Source organism: Hypanus sabinus, chromosome 3 (assembly GCF_030144855.1).
Source record: "Hypanus sabinus isolate sHypSab1 chromosome 3, sHypSab1.hap1, whole genome shotgun sequence".
Lineage (NCBI taxonomy): Eukaryota > Metazoa > Chordata > Chondrichthyes > Myliobatiformes > Dasyatidae > Hypanus > Hypanus sabinus.
In genome coordinates, this window is record NC_082708.1 from 98,177,234 (window position 1) to 98,195,951 (window position 18,718).

The following is an 18,718-nucleotide window of genomic DNA, read 5'->3' on the forward strand; positions in this document are numbered from 1 at the left end:
CTTTCGGAACTCACTTCCTTAAAGCGATGGAAGCAGAGGTAACCATGCATAGGCAGGAACACAAATGTAAGATTGCAATCAGATCAGGTGAAGCAGATATTTGGGATTGACTCCCGCTCCTAAGTCATATGAATGTTCATACATTGCCTTTGCTGTGCCTGGTACTCTCATTTGTTTCAAGAAATTACATGGAGTGAACAAGCTGGAGATTAGACCCTACAACAGGAGTTAGTGTGAGGCATGTCAGAGTTTGGAGTTCAATTCCAGTTCCATTCTGTAAGGAATCTCTGTAAATCCTCCCTACTGAATGTGTGGGCTTTCTCCAGGTCCTCCAGTTCCCTCCCACAGTTCAAAGATGTACAGAATGGGTTAATTGGTCATTGTGATTAGGTTAGGGTTAATCGTGTTTGTCAGGGGTTACTGTGGTGGCACAGCTCGAAGCGACAGTGTGGAGTTGTCCCTAAAATCAGAAAATAAAATAAAACAATAGTGGGAAGTCAAGGTGAATCGTCTTTTTAGTTGCTCATGTTGCAAATGCTTCAGGCTGATCATTGATACTAATGTGTAGGGCCTGTCGTTATTAACGATTAGGAATGTTCCTTGGAGCCTCCCCATGAAAGAAATTTATAAGCTGTTTAATTGACTGTCAGTATACAAAATTGGATGTAGCAGTATTGTTGAGCTTTGATTTTGTTTGTTGGTTGTGAGGTGCTAAGGTGGGTCTAATACATCCTGTTTTCACCATTCAGTATGCAAGTAGGCCAGCAGCTCATCACTGTTTGTTTTGTCTGGTCATCTGTACCCCTTGTTGAACAAGTTGTTTCTTTAGCTTGACAGCAATGGAAGAGAGAGGCACATGAGGGTAGATGAAGATTCCCCTTGTTGCCAATGGTTCACAGCTCCTCATGGATGCAACATTTTCGGCAGGCAGATCTGTAAATTTATCATAGTCGTGTTGCCAGTGGCCATTTTACTATGTACCTAAAAGACCAGAGCGTATTTCTGTATGGTCGTGGTCCTCTGCTGCAGTGGCCCATCCACTTCAGGGTTCGGTGTGATGTGTGTTCAGAGATGCTTTTCTGCACACCACTGTTGTAACATGTGATTATTTGACTTAATCATACAGCCACTGCTCAATAGATTTGTTTGGTTTATCGGACTATTCTCTGTAAACCCTTGAGAATGTTGTGCGTGAAAGTCCCAGGAGATCAGCAGTCTGAGATACTTAAACCACCTTGTCTAGCAGCAACTATCATTCCATGGTCAAAGTCACTTAAATCACATTTCTTCCCCATTCTGATGTTTGGTCTGATCAACAACTGAACCTCTTGACCACAGCTGCATGTTTTTATGCATTGAGGTGCTGCCACATGATTAGTTGGTTAGATAATTGCACTTCCAAGGTGTACAGCTTGGTACATTGTCTCTTCAAGGACTTGCAGTGATTAATGAATTGATGCATCTGCCTCATATAGATTGATGACAATGAAATCAAGCAAGTTAACTCTATGTTAATTCATTCACCACCTGCTACATAGAACAGAGCAACACAGGAACAGGCCACTGGGCCCATAATATGTGCCAACCATGATGTCATTTTAAACTAATCCCATCTGCTTGGACATATTAAGACCAAGTCTAGCACTTGGCAATGACCATTGAAGTCCACCATGCAGAGTATATTGTGTCCTTGTGACTTTGTGCTCTTTCCAAGCATTTTTCTACGTAGACAAACACAGATTCATCATTTGAGGGAGGATCATAGGTAGGAATGACGTTTCTCCATCATCATTTGACCCGATATCACAAGGTTTCATGTGGTCTGGCGTTGAAAGGGACGGTCTTTCCCTCCTTTCCGTACACTACTGCCACCATCACTGGTGACTCAGCCTGCTGGTAGGCCAGAACACAACTTGGAATTGTGACACTCACCTAGTACTTCATCCTTAACATATGTTTGTATGAGCGTGACTGCTGTCAGCTTGTGCCTTGAGTGCGTGGGACAACTCTCCCAATTTAGAGCCCAGTTCCCATATGCTTGTAAGGAGTACTTTCCAAGGTCAATGTAAGCTTAAGATCAAGGGAGGGATCAGCTATCCATAAATTTGATACTGGATGATCACTCTGGTTTCATCCTTTTTCAGTTTGAGCATTCTGCCAAAAGAACATTTTTATTTACTAAATCAAAACACTGTGGGCCACACTGATGAAGGAAGACCTTTAGAGTGGTGGAGAATCAGTACAGATTTCATTAAAAGTATGTAGTGCTTAAGTTCATCATTACTAATGCATGAATTCAGGTCACTGGACTTTTGTTCAGGATTACTAGTCCAGTAATTTAACTACCATCTTCTCGATGCATTAGTGTAGCCCATCTGCAGCAGACTTCTACCAAAACACATGGAAACATAGGGTGGAGGGAAGTAGATTCAGCCTACATGTGGCAAAGTCCTACATTTGCCTATTCCGATAGTGGGGAAGTAGTAACAACCACCCTACAGAAATTTAAGTACAAATCCTTTCAATGAAACAAAGGGCAAGTTACTTTGTTCAATGTGCAAGATATTTGATGAAGGTAAATGCCTTACTTTTCAAAAAGAGCATAATTAATGGTAATCTGTCTTGTATCTTTAACAATACTACATTGGCCTAAGTACCCAGCATTAACACTTGCAGCTTCAGCAGAGTTAACAAAGTGTTTGCTCTTATACTCATTTCAAATGCTAGGATACAAAATAAAAGGTAATTTTCAATACTGAGATTGAGGGGAAAGGATGGGATTTCAATTCAAAGATAATTAAGCAAATGAGGTAGAGAGTAGCTATGTTCTAACTGAACAGAATGATAAGCTTAGGGCCTGAAAAGGCCATTCATGTTTTAATCACCTACAATAAGTAGTAGCAGCCACTTCAACTAATTATTAAAAAACATGTTCTACTTAGGTTATGCATTCCAAGTTCTTGCTTGCTACCTTACCAGTGTTGTGCTGGTGATTTCAAGCATCTACTCCTGCACCAATTTCTGGAAATGTACTGTTGTCTCCAAGGGTTTCAATCCTGAACCACACCAGGTTTGCAAATCACAGTTATAACAAGGAAGATACTACAATTAACCTCAAAACACTGGGCTAAAAAAGGCTTCATTGCTGATTGTTCTATTCAGCACCTCCTGCTTGAAGTTTACAAGTGGACTCTGGGAGAGGACAGGTTAGGATTTGATAAAAGAATACTTTGACAGTCAGGACATGATCAAAAAATAATCCGACTGAAGGCTCACAACACTCCATAGAATGCATTATTATAGATGTCTTAATTACATTTATCTTTCTCAAAATAGATCACCAGTGAAACCACAAAGGACTTTGAGCACCTGCTACTGTATCACTATTCGATTTTCAAGGTGGGGTGAAAACTGAAAAGGACTATTTCAAAGAAGTGAAGAGACCGAGTCTGAATTGGTGAACAAATATACACTCAAGCCTTGGGAAAATAAAGTTCCTAATGGAAATGCAATTAAAAAAATCATAGAAGCAGGACTTTGAATAAATGCTCGGAATTGTAAACATAATTCACGCCAGGTAATTATTTCCTTCCGCAAAGGACAGCTAAATTAAGTACTTTGTTGTAACTGTTATCAAGTGGACAAACTACTATCTGAATAGTTGTAAAATCAAAATATACATGGCTTAGTAATCTATATTCCAGACCAGTTAAACAAGATCATGCTATTGTAAAATAAAACTAATTTTTCTCAGCTATAACAATTCACCATTATTCAGCATCTTTTCTTTCAGGATCTGGGTGGAAATCAGTTAAATTAATGAAGGTTAAATAAGCTTCAGTAATTAGACCTCTATCATTTATTAAACAAGTTCAAGTTACTGTTTCAATACAATACTCTGAGAACAGCATTGTTCATGGAAATTGCACAGAAAAGCAAAGCTAGACAAGAGCACATTAATCAAAATCTACCTCATTGTCCCGTTCTCAGCTCTTCTTTAATGATCGATCTTACTGGGATACAGTTGTTCCCACAAACTACTGAATAACAGTGGTTAATTTGAAATTCTTGATCAGCATAGTCTTTCAAAATAGAAAAATTCTCCCCCCACCTCCCTCTTAGTCAGGTCCCCAGAAGGTCATATATCATTGTATTGAAGAGACTAACATATCAGTACAAATTCAAACTAAGATACTTAGCACAATTCAAGAGGAGCTTAATGTTCTTTACACCTTCATAGCCTAAACATTTATTAAAGAAAGCCATTTCCAGAAGACAAATCTCCAACAGTGCTACAGCAAATGAAGGTCAATATTGCAAAAATGGAGAAAAATCTTCACATACAAATGCAGAATTATTCTACATTATAGTTCATAACAAGGTCTTTTGGCACAGGTTTAGCAAGTTAAATTTGCCATGCTAATTTTGCCACGATTGATTTATGTAACAGATGTTTAAAAATGAAAACAAGATGCTTGTAGCAAACTTAGTCTTCCAACATCAATACAAGGCGACTTCAAGATATTTAAACAATTTACACTCAAATTCCACATTTGAAAGTATCTCACTGGTTGAAAATTCAAAGCATAAGCTGTGCCTTCTTTCAATCCTTCATTAGATTTTAAAGCTTTCGGAAACTCAGACTCGCACTTGTTGGGATATTAAGGCCAGTAGTCTTTTACTTAACTGCACATTGTGCATTTTTAAGTAATCTATGAGGTCTGCTTGCTTCTCTACCAGATTTTCCAAGCTTGTTCCATCCCTTCAGAATAAAAACATCAACATTTTCATTTTAAAATAGCATTTCATAATTTTATGTGCATAATATCAATAAAACATTTTTGAAATGTAGAAACAGGGCAGTAGCAGGAAATTTGAGCCTAGTTCATCACACATAATAATGCAAAAAAACCCCACAAACACACTATTTTCAAGACTTTGATTAAATTATATTATTAAATTATATATTATCCAGGAAACAGAAGAACTTCATGCTTTTCTTCACAATAGCAAAAATACAAGAAATGACAGTAGGGGCCAATTATCCCACTGAAACTGCTCCACATTTATCAGTACTGCCTGAACATTGCCCCCCTCTGCCTCCACCACAAACTTTGCCTTAGATAAAGTAATTAGGTTAGATTATTAAAAGCTCTATTGTGATAGATATATATTTTAATTTGTACATCTTATCCATCCGTGGCCTGGGTGAAATTACACTCGATTCATTCCCTTCCCCTCATTTTTCAATAACCCTGCAGCTTATTCTTTTACACATGCCCAAAAGCCCCTTTAACTGCACATGCAGCAATGTACAGCATCTAATTTACATTCTGGTATTTTGTTGAAATGTGGAAAGGGAAGAACAGAGAGAGAGAGCATGCACTAGGGTGCCTATGGTTTTGCAGTGTACTGTATTTATCAACGTGCAATAGAGAGAAGTTTGTAAATCTGGGAATCTGCTGGGAATGGCGAAGGTGGAGTGCCATGGGAGGGGTGTGAGACAGGTGTCAAGAAAAGGGAATACCAGGGGTTGGGGGCAGTACTGGCATGGGTGCAGGCGCACTCAGCCCTGAGACACCAGGCAAGGTCGTTTGAGATGAGAAAATCTGCAGATGCTGGAAATCCAAGCCCCATCTCCCCCCACACACACAATGCAAGAGGAAATCCGCAGGCCAGGTAGCATCGATGGAAAAGAGAAAACAGTCGACGTTGCAGGCCAAGACCCTTCATCAGGACTGGGAAAAAAAGATGGGACATTAGAGCAAGGTGGTGGTGGGGTGGTGGGGGGGGGGGGGGAAGGAAGAAAAAGTACAAGGTGGTAGGTGATAGTTGAAAGAGATAAAGAGTTGGAGAAAGGGGGATCAGATAGGAGAGGGTAGAAGACCATGGAAGAAAGGTAAGGGGGAGGAGCACCAGAGGGAGGTGATGGGCAGGTAAGGAGATAAGGTGAGAGGGGGAAATGGAAATGGTGAATGAGGGCAGGGCAATTAACATTGGTTGGAGAAATCAATGTTTATGTCATCAGGTTGGAGGCTACCCAGAGAAGATACAAGGTTGCTCCTCCAACCTGAATGTGGCCTCACTACGGCATTAGAGGAGACTGACATGGATTGACATGCCAGGATGGAAATGGGAAGTAGAATTGAAGTGGGTGTCCATCAGGAGATCCCACTTTTTCCGGTGGACAGAGTGTAGGTGCTTGGAGAGGCAGTCTCCCAATCTACATTGGAACTCACTGAGGCGACACTGTGAGCACTAGAGACAGTAGTTGACACCAGACTCACAGGTGAAGTGTCACCTCACCTAGAAGAACAGTTAGGGGCCCTGAATAGTAGTCAGGGAGGTGTTACAGGGGCAGGTTCCACTTGCAAGAATAAGTACCAGGAGAGAGATCAGTGGGGTCACCTAGGGGACAACCTTGTGGAAAACAAAGTGGGGGTGGAGAAGGAGGAAAAGATGTGCTTGTTGGTGGGATCCTGTCGGAGATGGTGGAAGTTCAGGAGAATTAGGTGCTGGACTTGGAGGCTACTGACGTGTAGGTAAGACCAGGGGAACCCTATTCCTGGTGGGGTGGCTGGAAGATGGGGTGAGAGCAGATGTGCGTGGAATGGAAGAGAAGCAGGTGAGGACAATGTTGATTGGTGGAGGTAGGAAGGCCCTTTTCTTTGAAGGCAGACATCGCATTAGTTCTGAAATGAAAAGTCTCATCCCAGGAACGGTGAAGAGAAGGGGAACTGAGAGAAAAGGATAGCATTTTTACAAGAGAGAGTGGGAAGAGGCTTCGTCCAGGTAGCTATGAGTAGGCCATCTGATTCCAAACAATTAGTTTATTGATGAATACAGAATGTCTCTCTGGTGCTTCCTGCTCCCTCCCCTCTCCCTTTTCCTAACCATGATTCTCCTCTCTCACTCAGTCCATAACAGAGACTCATTTCAGAATAGGGTTGAAATTTGTTCTCCCACCCCCTCCCACAGTACAATATACAAAATTACTACAGTACTGTGCAAACGTCTTAGGCACCCTAGCTACATGTACTGTATGTGCCCAAGACTTCCTTCTGAACTCTCTTACACTCTATTACACAAGGATGTTTTGTTAGGTGAACATTTCTGAACAAAAATTTGAAGATTCCGCTCCCTCTGCATCAATCCCAACCTCACTATAAAACCTGCTGATAAGGGGGGAGCTGTTGTTGTCTGGCAGACTGACCTCTACCTGGCCGAGGCACAGCGACAAGTCTGATACCTCCTCTTATTTACCCCTTATTTACTCCTTATTTACTCCTACACCATCACCAACCTTATCAGCTCTGGGGATCTCCCATCCACTGCCACCAACCTCATAGTTCCCACACCCCGCACCCAGTTTCTACCTCCTACCCAAGACCCACAAACCTGCCTGTCCAGGTAGACCCATTGCCTCAACTTGCTTCTGCCCCACCAAACTCATGTTCGTAACACTTCTCACACTTTGAATTTTTCAATGATTTTAAGCTCCCTGGCCCCCACCGTCTTATTTTCACTACGGACGTCCAGTCCCTATATACCTCCATCCCCCACCAGGACAGTCTCAAAGCTCTCCGCTTCTTTTTGGATTCCAGACCTAACCAATTCCCCTCTACCACCACTCTCCTGTCTAGCCGAATTAGTTCTTACTCTCAATAATTTCTCCTTTGGCTCCTCCCACTTCTTCTAAACCATGGGCACTTGCATGGGTCCCAGTTATGCCTGCCTTTTTGTTGGCTTCGTGGAAAAGTCCCTGTTCCAAGTCTATACGGGTATCCATCCCCCTCTTTTCCTTCGCTACATTGACAACTGCATTGGCGCTGCCTCCTGCACGCATGCTGAGCTCGTTGACTTCATTAACTTTGCCTCCAACTTTCACCCTGCCTTCAAATTTACCTATTTCTGACACCTCCCTCCCCTTTCTTGATCTTTCTGTCTCCATCTCTGGAGACAGCTTATCTACTGATATCTACTATAAGCCTATAGACTCTCACAGCTACCTGGACTATTCCTCTTCTCACCATGTCTCTTGCAAAAATGCTATCTCCTTCTCACAATTTCACCGTCTCCGCCGCATCTGCTCTCAGGATGAGGCTTTTCATTCCAGTAAGGAGGAGATGTTTTCCTTTTTTTAAAGAAAGGGGCTTCCTGTCTTGCATCATCAACTCTGCTCTCAAACGCATCTCTCCCATTTCCTGCACATCTGCCCTCACCCCATACACCCACCACCCCACTCAGGATAGGGTTCCCCTTGTCCTCACCTACTACCCCACCAGCCTCTGGATCCAACGTACAATTCTCCGTAACTTCCGCCACCTCCAATGGGATCCCATTACCAAGCACATCCTTCACCCCTCCTCCTGCTTTCCATAGGGATCGATCCCTACGCGACTCCCTTGTCCACTCATCCCCCCCATCCCTTCCCACTAATCTCCCTCCTGACACTTATCCTTGTAAACGGAACAAGTGCTACACCTGCCCTTACACTTCCTCCCTCACCACCATTCAGAGCTCCAGACAGTCCTTCCAGGTGAGGCGAAACTTCACCTGTGAGTCGGCTGGTGTGGTATACTGCGTCCGGAGCTCCCGGTGTGGCCTTTTATATATTGGTGAGACCCGACGCAGACTGTTTCTCTGAACACCTATGCTCTGTCCGTCAGAAAAAGCAGGATCTCCCAGTGGCCACACATTTTAATTCCACATCCCATTCCCATTCTGATATGTCTATCCATGGCTTCCTCTACTGTCAAGATGAAGCCACACACAGGTTGGAGGAACAACACCTTATATACCGGCTGGGTAGTCTCCAACCTGATGGCATGACCATTGACTTCTCTAACTTCCGTTAATGCCCTTCCTCCCCTTCTTACCCCAACTCTGACACATTGTTTTTTTTCTCTCTGCCCATCACTTTGTTCTCCATCTCCCTCTGGTGCTCCCCTCCCCCTTTCTTTCTCCCTACCTGTCCCATGATCCTTTCCCTTCTCCAGCTCTGTATCCCTTTTGCCAATCACCTGTCTGGCTCTCAGCTTTACCCCACCCTCTCCGGACTTTTCCTATCATTTTGCATTTCCCCCTCCCCCCCACTGCTTTCAAATCTCTTAGTATCTCTCCTTTCAGTTAATCCTGACAAAGGGTCTCAAGCTGAAACATCAACAGCATTCCTATAGATGCTGCCTGGCCTGCTGCATTCCACCAGCATTTTGTGTGTGTTGTTTGAATTTCCAGCATCTGCAAATTTCCTCATGTAAGAATTTGAAGATACTGATTCAAAATCCTCTGTAATAGCCAAAGGGTCAATTAACACAACACCTGTTCCTTTTTTGATGCCTATTTGCTTGACCCAATCAGGAAAGAGTTTCATGCCAGTTGTTGACCATATTGCACTATCAAACTCCAAGGTTCCTATTGCACTTTGCTCCACGTATTCTATTCCACAGCCGTCAATGCAGCCATATGTATAGAGGTAAGTGCAATCAATAACCAATGTTCTTGCACTCAAAGCTGGTAACGTTGCTTTTCCACTCATCTCAGTGTGAATTTGATCTTGTTCCTCTAACAATATGGGGCAAAGGTTGGTTTCAACATCTCTTTATTGCTGTGGTTAGCACGGGTTTAAGTCTTCACCAAGAGGAAATTTAAAACCTGGAATCTTTCATGGCTAGACAAACAATAGCTTAACATATCAAACCATCAGAAATTGGTTCACATTTTTACATCTATAAATTACAGACAGGTGTTCAGAATTTATATATATTTTTAATGACATATCAGTGGAGTTAATATGATGTCAAAAGGCGTGCACATGCCTAATACTTTCAAGCACTTTGTTCTTGTTTCCAATTTGGACAAGTTCCTGCTCTTCCTCTCTGAAGCAACAACCATTATACTCAAAGTGATGCTTTGATCTGGAGAAAACATTAACTGTGCCATTGCTGAAATTCCTAGTAGCAACTAGGGTGTTATCAAAATCATCAAGATACTCACCTGAATCCAGTTTCTGACAGAATATTACTGCGATTAGGGTATCTGTGTCTTCCCTCTTCCTCTTGGATGTCAGGACAAGGTTTCATTCTATTGAACTTTGTTATCCTCACTGTGAAAGAATAACAAATTAGAAGACGCCAAAAGATTCCAATTGCAAGCTCTTTAAAAGAAAAACAAACCTGCACCTCTTTACAAGATAAAAATGCCATTTGTCAATATGAGAAGCAAATTAAACCATAGCTGCTTCTAAAGGGATAATAAACAGTCACACCGCTTTTCTTCTCTGATGGATGTTCCATTACATTTTCTCATTTGCGCTACTGCTGAAATTAACCACAAAGGTGCTGCACTCAACTTTCCTGCCCAGCTGTCAAGGGACTGAGCTCCTCCAACACATGTTCAGTTTCTTTAGACTGTACAAAGACTGTTTGAAAGATCAGACAATTTAACAGATCATTTACTGTTGCAGGATTTTGAGGCCAATAGGGTCCATGGCTCCTCATCTCATTCGTATCACAGCAACTGCAGTACATGATTAAGGGATGTAATTCAGGCATCTGGGTGGATGAAGTCAAAATACTCCAGCTGCAATGCCAAAGCCTCTCAGCCTTAATGAAAAGCTGTAGTTACTGCTCTTGCACTTGCATATTTTGTTGTTTCTCAGTTCTAAACCACTCACTTTGTTAAGAATCCATTTCCAGCTCTCGTTCACTTTTAATCTCAAGTGCTTTGACAAAGCCAACAATAGCTTTTCTGAACTGATGAGTTCCATCCCCTTTTAATTCTTTTTCTGTACAGGTAGAACTTTGGAGAATGTCTGTGTTTATTTTTTTTAATTGTGCTATTTAATTCCATTTTAAAATAGTCCCCAACTGACACAGAAATAAAAATAGGTAGAGGTTGAAAGCTGATTTAAGTGCACAAACATTTACAGAAAGTACATGCAGTTCAATTTATAACTGTAGTTGGATACTAGGCAAGGTCTGGCTAAAGTGTTTCAATGGCAGGTTGGGCCTCCCATCAGTTTCATACTACTAGTGAAAATAACATATTTGTGAAAAAGGCCTATGGCAACACAGCCAAAAACCACTGGATTTGGACAAAATTTGTAGGGCTAGTAAATAAACTTAAAATAAGTTCTTGCAGTGAAAGACTAGTTTAAAAAAGGACATCTCAAAGTAACTGAGTCCATCACCAATCACTTCTTGGCAATCTGTTTGAACTAACTCAGACATCACACATTAGATGCAGAATAACTAGTGTAGAGCTATATTCTTGATATTTCAGTAAATTACTAAACCTGTAGACCAGCTTAACAATTTGTAATCTAGCAGGTCTTGAGGGCCAGCAAGATTGAAAAAGGAAAAAAAAAGGTTAAAAAAAACCAACTTGCTTTTCTTTACTGGCTTGCACTTTAAAAAAAATACAGCAACATTTATTGTTTAAATTGAAACATGAAACATTAGATAAAATGCAAGAGAGGTGACTTTAACTGACAAGGCCCCAAGATGAAAAATATCTGTCAGTGAACTAAACTGACAAAAAAAAGTAGGGAACACTTGAGGCAGAGCCTTAGATTGGATGGAATTATCCTGAGTCATGAAAAGCAAGGCCATTAAAATTAAACTTGGTCCATTCTCTTTCAAAAATAAGGAGATCCACAGGACCCAGAAGGTGAATGTGTAAGCAAGGCATCTATGATGGAAAGACTATTTGGCAGATTTAACAGTGAGGAACTTTGGAAGCATGTAACAAGGTATTTGGTGTTTCATGTTTGTATCTCAAAATCAATTAAGGCCTTTAGTCCAGCAATAACAATTGTATACACCAAAGCACTTTCTTTTGGGCCAAGAGTGAAGATTAGCGTTGACTAGGTGCAAGTGTAGGGGTCGGCTGGTGGTGTAGTGGCATCAGCACGGGACTTCAAGGCAGATGGTTCGAGTTCAAAGCCAGTTAGGTCCCAACCTGGGCAGCCGCAGTTTCTGCGCGGAAGAAAGGCATCTTGCCATGAAAACGCCTTGGACGACCGAACAACAACAAAAAGGTGCAAGTGTACAAAACCAAATTTAGAGCACCACATGCCTGTCTAGATAGACTTAATTTAGTCTCTTCCAGAAGGAGCGTTTAGTTCCTAAAGAACATCTTTATTTGAATTATCTTAATTTGTATTAAAATAGTGTTAAAGCCCCAAAATCCAAATATGATTTGATTTAGTTTACTGGACTTGTCTATTGTGCTGGAATTTTAAACTGAGCCCATACACTGCTTCTCGTCTACTTTATCATCCCCAAAGAAGAGATCACAAACCCCGGATATGACTACAAGACAAAGGAGCAGAAGTTGGCCATTCGGCCCATCGAGTCTGCTCCGCCATTTTATCATGAGCTGATCCATTCTCCCACTTAGTTCCACTCCCACACCTTCTCACCATAACCTTTGATGCCCCGGCTACTCAGATACCTATCAATCTCTGCATTAAATACACCCAATGACTTGGCCTTCACTGCCACCCATGGCAACAAATTCCAGATTCACCACTCTCTGGCTTAAAAAATTTCTTCGCATCTTTTCTGAATGGGCGCCCTTCATGCCCTTAAGTCATGCCCTCTTGTACTAGACTCCCCCACCATGGGGAAAAACTTTGCTGTATCCACTCTGTCCATGCCTTTTAACATTTGAAATCTTTCTGTGGATAACTATAAAAGGTACAAAAATATAATAATTTTAAGGACTACAGAGCGTAAATCATATTATGGATTAGTTAAAATAGCAAACAGTCCAGCCCCACAGGTAATCAGACATAATTTGATAATGCTGGCTGCCATACACCAGAAAAAGTCTGTTTAGTTTTATAAGAGTCATTGCAAATAATACTAAGTCTGTAAATTATAGGAATTGAAGGGAATAGTTAATCTCTTGATAGAAACATCGATTTTTAACAATCATTGTGCAAGTACCTGAAAATGTACAGCAAAAGTCTTGCTGAGAAACCCAGTTGTCAAAATAGGCGAATCCAGATTGGCATTTAAAAAGGAAATAAAACTGAAAAATAGACACAGAAACATAGAAAACCTACAGCACAATACAGGCCCTTTGGTTCACAAAGTTGTGCCGAACACATCCTTACGTTAGAAATTACCTAGAGTTACCCATAGCCCTCTATTTTTCTGGCTCCATGTACCTATCCAGGAGTCTCTTAAAAGACTCTATCACATCTGCCTCCACCACCTTTGCTGGCAGCTCATTCCACACACTCACCACTCTCTAAGTAAAAAACTTACTCCTGACATCTCCTCTGTACTTACTTCCAAGCACCTTAAAACTGTACCTCCTCGTGGTAGTCATTTCAGCCCTGGGAAAAAGCCTCTGACTATCCACACGATCAATGCCTCTCATCATTTTACACCTCTATCAGGTCACCTCTCATCCTCCGTCACTCCAAGGAGAAAAGGCCTAGTTCACTTGACCTATTCTCATAAGGCATGCTCCCCAATCCAGGAAATATCCTTGTAAATCTCCTTTGTACCCTTTCTAAGGTTTCCATATCCTTCCTGTTGTGAGGCGACCAGAACCGAGCACAGTACTCCAAGTGGGGTACTTTAATTTTTAGTAAGCTCAGGTTGTTCAGTTTCAATGTTTCAGAGGAATACAAGAATATTGTTTACAATAGTAGTCACCAACCTTTTTAAGCCCAAGATCCCCTACCTCAGCCATAGTCAAAGGCGAGATCGATTACACACACGTGCACCGGGGCAGAAAGGACCGGAAGTAAAAATAATGTATAAACAGGGATACCCAACCCTTTTTTGTACCGCAGACCAGTTTAATATTGACAAAATTCTTGCAAACTGGCCGATTTGGGGGGGGGGGGGGGGAAGAGAGAATGTTAAACACGACAGGAATACAGCGATACTCGAAGCAGGTGCCTTATGTCCAGTCTATTCCGCAATGTAGTTTTAGCGGCTCTCGGCACTTAGCTTCTGTCCTGCTTGATTACGTGGTTGGGGACCACTGAATTACACTGTGTAAACACAAAGTACACTGCAGATGCTGTGGTCAAATCAACAAGCTGGATGAACTCAGCAGGTTGACTGTTCATTTCAACAGATGCTACCTGACCTGCTGAGTTCACCCAGCTTGTTTGTACGTGTTGAGTTACACTGTGTAGAGTGTTGCGGGGGAGCTACACGCATGCGCACTGAGCAGAAAGAACGGAAGTAAAACCCTCGCAACCCGGAAACAATCTCTCAACAGCATTTGTGTACTTATTTATTTATTTATTTTTCCGGGATCAACTGGGAAAGTCTCAAAGATCGACCAGTCGGACGGGTTGGCGACCACTAGTTCACAAGAACATTGTTTAGCCTTCACTTGCAGTTTGAATTAGAATAAAAAGATTACCAGATATTCAAGCAAATTTATAATTAAACAAGGTTCATGTAAAACTATGCAAATTAAAAAGCATCTTGGGTTTAGATTGTCATGTCGGGCAAGCCAACCTCCAAAATATCCAGTGCAGACCATCAAAGTAGTGTAGTGAATATCCCTCATGGACACGCATGCATAGGGTGAATGGAACACACTTATCAAATATCACGTCCATATCTGATAGTCGTGATATACATGCTAATTCATTACGTTCTGAATATTAAGTCATTACAGTCCAAGTTTTATTTTTCCATGTAGTAACAGCTGCCAGACCAATCTCTCTCTAATGTGAAATCAGGACAGGTCAATAGATGCAATTTGCTCCTGTTTTTGTTCAGGTTTATGAATATATTACTGTTAAATTGCTCTGGAAGGGGAAGAGGGTCAAGAGCAGTGAATGGAGGCAAACATTCTTTCAAAAGCAAATTTCTTGCCTTTTAATTAAGAAAAGCAGGAAAGGGTGAAGTTTGAGAAGGATGGAAATGGGAATTATTCATTTGTAAATAGACTTGTTAAATCTATTGCAATGCCTATTGTAACTGCAACTTTGTAAGTACACAGCAGGGAATGCTGGCTTCTTTTCTCCCACCTCACCTGTGTAAATGACGAGGCATACTGAGGAACAGAAAAGCTCCACTGTCAAGACTCCAAGAATTACGTATATCAAGAGTCCTTTCAGTTCAAAAGACAGTTGCACTGCAAATATAAGTAGGATAACTGCAGTTCCTATATATAAAAATAAAAGTTTATCAGTAAATGTTTCTCAAATACATTTTCTAGTGCACAAATTACAGAGAATAAAATTGTGTTTCATGAAAATTTGTTATAATATCAACTATTTTAGAGTATATAATTAGGAAGTCTGAATAAGCCACTGAAATAAAACACAAAGTCTCTTAATACCTTCATTTCTCTTCCCTTTGGGAGCCATGAGGCACAAACAGCTTTGCTGCACTATGTGGAGGTAAGGGGCGGGGGTGGGGAGTGGCCATGGAAAATTGTGAATCTTTTACAGTTGTATATATGCCAGTCCAGGCCACTGGATAGCCATATTTCCACTCCCAATCCCATCTGAGGCTATAAACATTGAGTCAGGTGTATCCAGTGGTGCCTATTATCCATTTAACTTTACAGTGTCTTTATTCATTAACTGCTGTATAAGAAATCTTACAAAATAAAATCTATTGAACATACTTGGCCAGTTTTTGCAAAGTGATATGCATTCCTTCCATGATGTAAGTTTGTGAAAGATCAATTAATTTTAAATTATTTAAATTGAAACACAGAATGAGAACACGCATCTTGAGAATAAAAGGTGCCGGGAACAGGGAACATACTGGAAGTAAGGGATACTGAGACAAGCTTAAGAAAAACACATCAAAGTAGTAGGTAGATTATCCTTTTAAAAAGACACTAAAAAGAAACCCCAGAAATAAACAGTAGAAACATGCAAAAAGCTGAGATGATAGAGGTAAATCAGGTATGTAGCAAACAAGCAGGTTTTATGTTAAGTACTAACAAAGCTAAGGAACGAAGATGAAGAGATACACACCCAAGAAATCAAGTGAAAGATGAAGAGAATACAAAAATTAAAGTTTGCTTTCCCAGAGTTTTCATTAAGCAATTCTAATGATTTGACTATAAAGCCAAAATGATTTTCTCTCCCATTATACACATTTATCTCAGGATTTCACAACAGAATGGCCAGGGGAAAAAAAACTTTGAAAGAAAATTGTTGGGTGGACAGAAGTCTACAACAATAAGGAGGCTCTATCATGGGACTTCAAGATAGAATACAAAAGGGTGGTTCTGTTTCATTAAGTATATCCACCACAGAGACAGGAACTGACAAATCTTTCAAAGATACAAGACAATTTATAACAAAAATATGACATCAATGTTCTATTATCCTACCATAGATTAAACCAGCTAATGACCCAAATTGCACTTCAGCTATCTGGTTGAAATTACTTTTAGAATTTGCAAGGAAAGGGGAAACAAAATCAAATCCAAATGATTCTAAAATCAGGTTGTGATTACAAGGTGGAGCAGAAGTTTTAATTTTTTTATTAACAGAATCAGAGGGATAGAAATTAATTTTAAAAAGAGAATTCTCACAGAAGTATACAGTGGATTCTTTTTACCTGGGACACTTGGGACCAGTACATTTTGGTCCAATTAAGCAGCTGCCCCAATCAGCTAAAGTTTCATGGAAATTGTTAAATAGTAGTATCTCAGTTTTATGTTTTTAACTCAGTAAGAAATTATGTATTTCAAAGTTCAAAGCACATTAATGATGTATACATTACACAACCTTGAGATTCATCTCCTAACAGGTAAAGAAACCCAAAGGAACCCCTTTAAAAAAAGGCCGTCAAAACACCTAATGTGCAGAAGAAATCATGCAAACAATAAACACAACAAATAGTGTTCTGAACTGGAGTCAACGAAGAGTTTGTCCACAGATTCTTGGTTCCACACAGAGTGGAGCAGCGAGCTGAACCACCTTGGGCCTCGACACCCTGACCTTTACAATTGTCTAAACATCAGGTTCAGTCTCTTCGATACGCTCTGGGGCCTGGACCCTGCTGTCTCAATTCGGCCTGTACCCAATCATTTCAGTTCAGCCCGGCACTTAAATCTTCATCCAAACATTGGATTCAGTTGCTTCAATATGGACTGGGGACTAGACCCCACCGCCTCGATTCAGCTTGTACCCAAACTTTCCAATTAGTGCTTAAAATCAATCAACCCTTGGGTCTTCCTCACTCTTGGCAATGGGCCCGCTGCCTTGCCTCAATTCTACCACGTCGATTTGCCTCCAAGTCTAAAGGGACGTTACAGACTACTGCTTGCAATTATCGTTTACCAGAAAAAGTGTGATTAACAAAGTATTTAGTCGTTTTCCTTGTTTCAATGGCCAGAATTTGCCAAGATTCACCAGTGCCATTTTAAACTGATATTTAAATGAAATACAGAAAACAAAATTAGATCACTGCCAATACCACTGCAGTCTAATAAAACTGTAAAGTGGAATTCATCCAGTGTACGCTGCCCTATTCTTCTGATTGACTGTAAATGATAAAAATCAGCAGACACCTAGTGCAGATAATGGATTGCATCATTGCTTTCCTGCATAAAGTAATGTCATAATCCAGCAAGTTCAAAGTAAATTTATTAAGAGAGTACATATGTCACTGTATACAACCTTCACATTCATTTTCTTGCGGACATATACAATAAACCAATAATAGAGTAACAGAATCAGTCCAAAAGTCCACACCAAATCAGGCATTCAAACAGTGTGAAAAATACAACTGTGCAAATACACACAGAAATAATAATAAATAAATAAGCAATAAATATCAAGAACATAAGATGAAGTGTTCCTGCAAGTGAGTTCATTGGTAGTGGCGACAGTTCAGTGATGGGACAAGTGAAGTTGAGTGAAGTTATTCTCTCTGGTTCAAGAGCCTATTGGTTGAGGTGTGATAACTGTACCTGAACCTGGTGGTGTGGATCCTGTGGCTCCTGTACCTTCTTCCTGATGGCAGCAAGAAGAGAGCATAACCTGGGCGGTGGGGGTCCCTGATGATGGATGCTGTTCCTGTGACAATGTTTCATGTATCAGGGAGGGTTTTACCCTTGATGGACTAGGCCGCATCCACTACTTTTTGGAGGATTTTCGATTCAAGGGCATGAGTGTTTCCATACCAGGCTGTAATGCAGCCAGTCAATATACTCTCCACTTCACATTTCTAGAAGCTTGTTAAAGTTTTAGATTTTCTGATGAACCTTTGAAAACTCTTAAGGAAGTAGAAGCACTGCTGTGCTTTCTTCATAATTGCACTTACATGCTGGGCCCGGCTCAGGTCCTCTGAAATAACTACACCGAGGAATTTCAAGTTGCTGATCCTCCGATGATGATCGGCTTGTGGAACTCTGGCTTCCTCCTCCTGTGGTCAATAACCAGCTCCTTGTTCTTGCTGACACTGAGTGAGAGGTTATTGCTATGGTACCACTCAGAGAGATTTTCAACCTCCCTCCTTTGATTATCACCACCTTTGATTCAGCTAACAACAGTGGTGTTGTCATCAAACTTTCTTAGCCACACACTATAAAGTGAGTAGAGTAGGGGACCAAGCACACAGCCTTGTGCTGCACCTGTGCTGAAGGAGATCATGTTGTTGCCAATCTGAACTGACTGGGGTCTGCAAATGAGGAAATCTAGGATCCAATTTCACAAGGGAGTATTGAGGCCAAGGACTTGGAGCTTATTGATTAGTTTTGAGGG

The 18,718-nt window shown here is 41.0% G+C and overlaps 1 protein-coding gene across 2 annotated transcripts in view; it reads right to left on the bottom strand.

Moving 5' to 3' along the window:
- Nucleotides 1–3,844: 3,844 nt before the first annotated feature.
- tmem192 (transmembrane protein 192) overlaps nucleotides 3,845–18,718 on the bottom strand; it is a 60,986-nt gene continuing 46,112 nt past the window's right edge. Inside the window, exons 4-6 of one of the 2 annotated variants that reach the window (XM_059964852.1) lie at nucleotides 15,019–15,150; nucleotides 9,997–10,105; nucleotides 3,845–4,762 (exon numbers count right to left, since the gene is read on the bottom strand). In XM_059964852.1, coding sequence (XP_059820835.1) covers nucleotides 4,639–4,762; nucleotides 9,997–10,105; nucleotides 15,019–15,150 — 365 coding nt within the window. In that variant the 3' untranslated portion in view covers nucleotides 3,845–4,638. The remainder of the gene's footprint in view (nucleotides 4,763–9,996; nucleotides 10,106–15,018; nucleotides 15,151–18,718) is intronic. The other variant, XM_059964853.1, reaches the window with a different exon arrangement.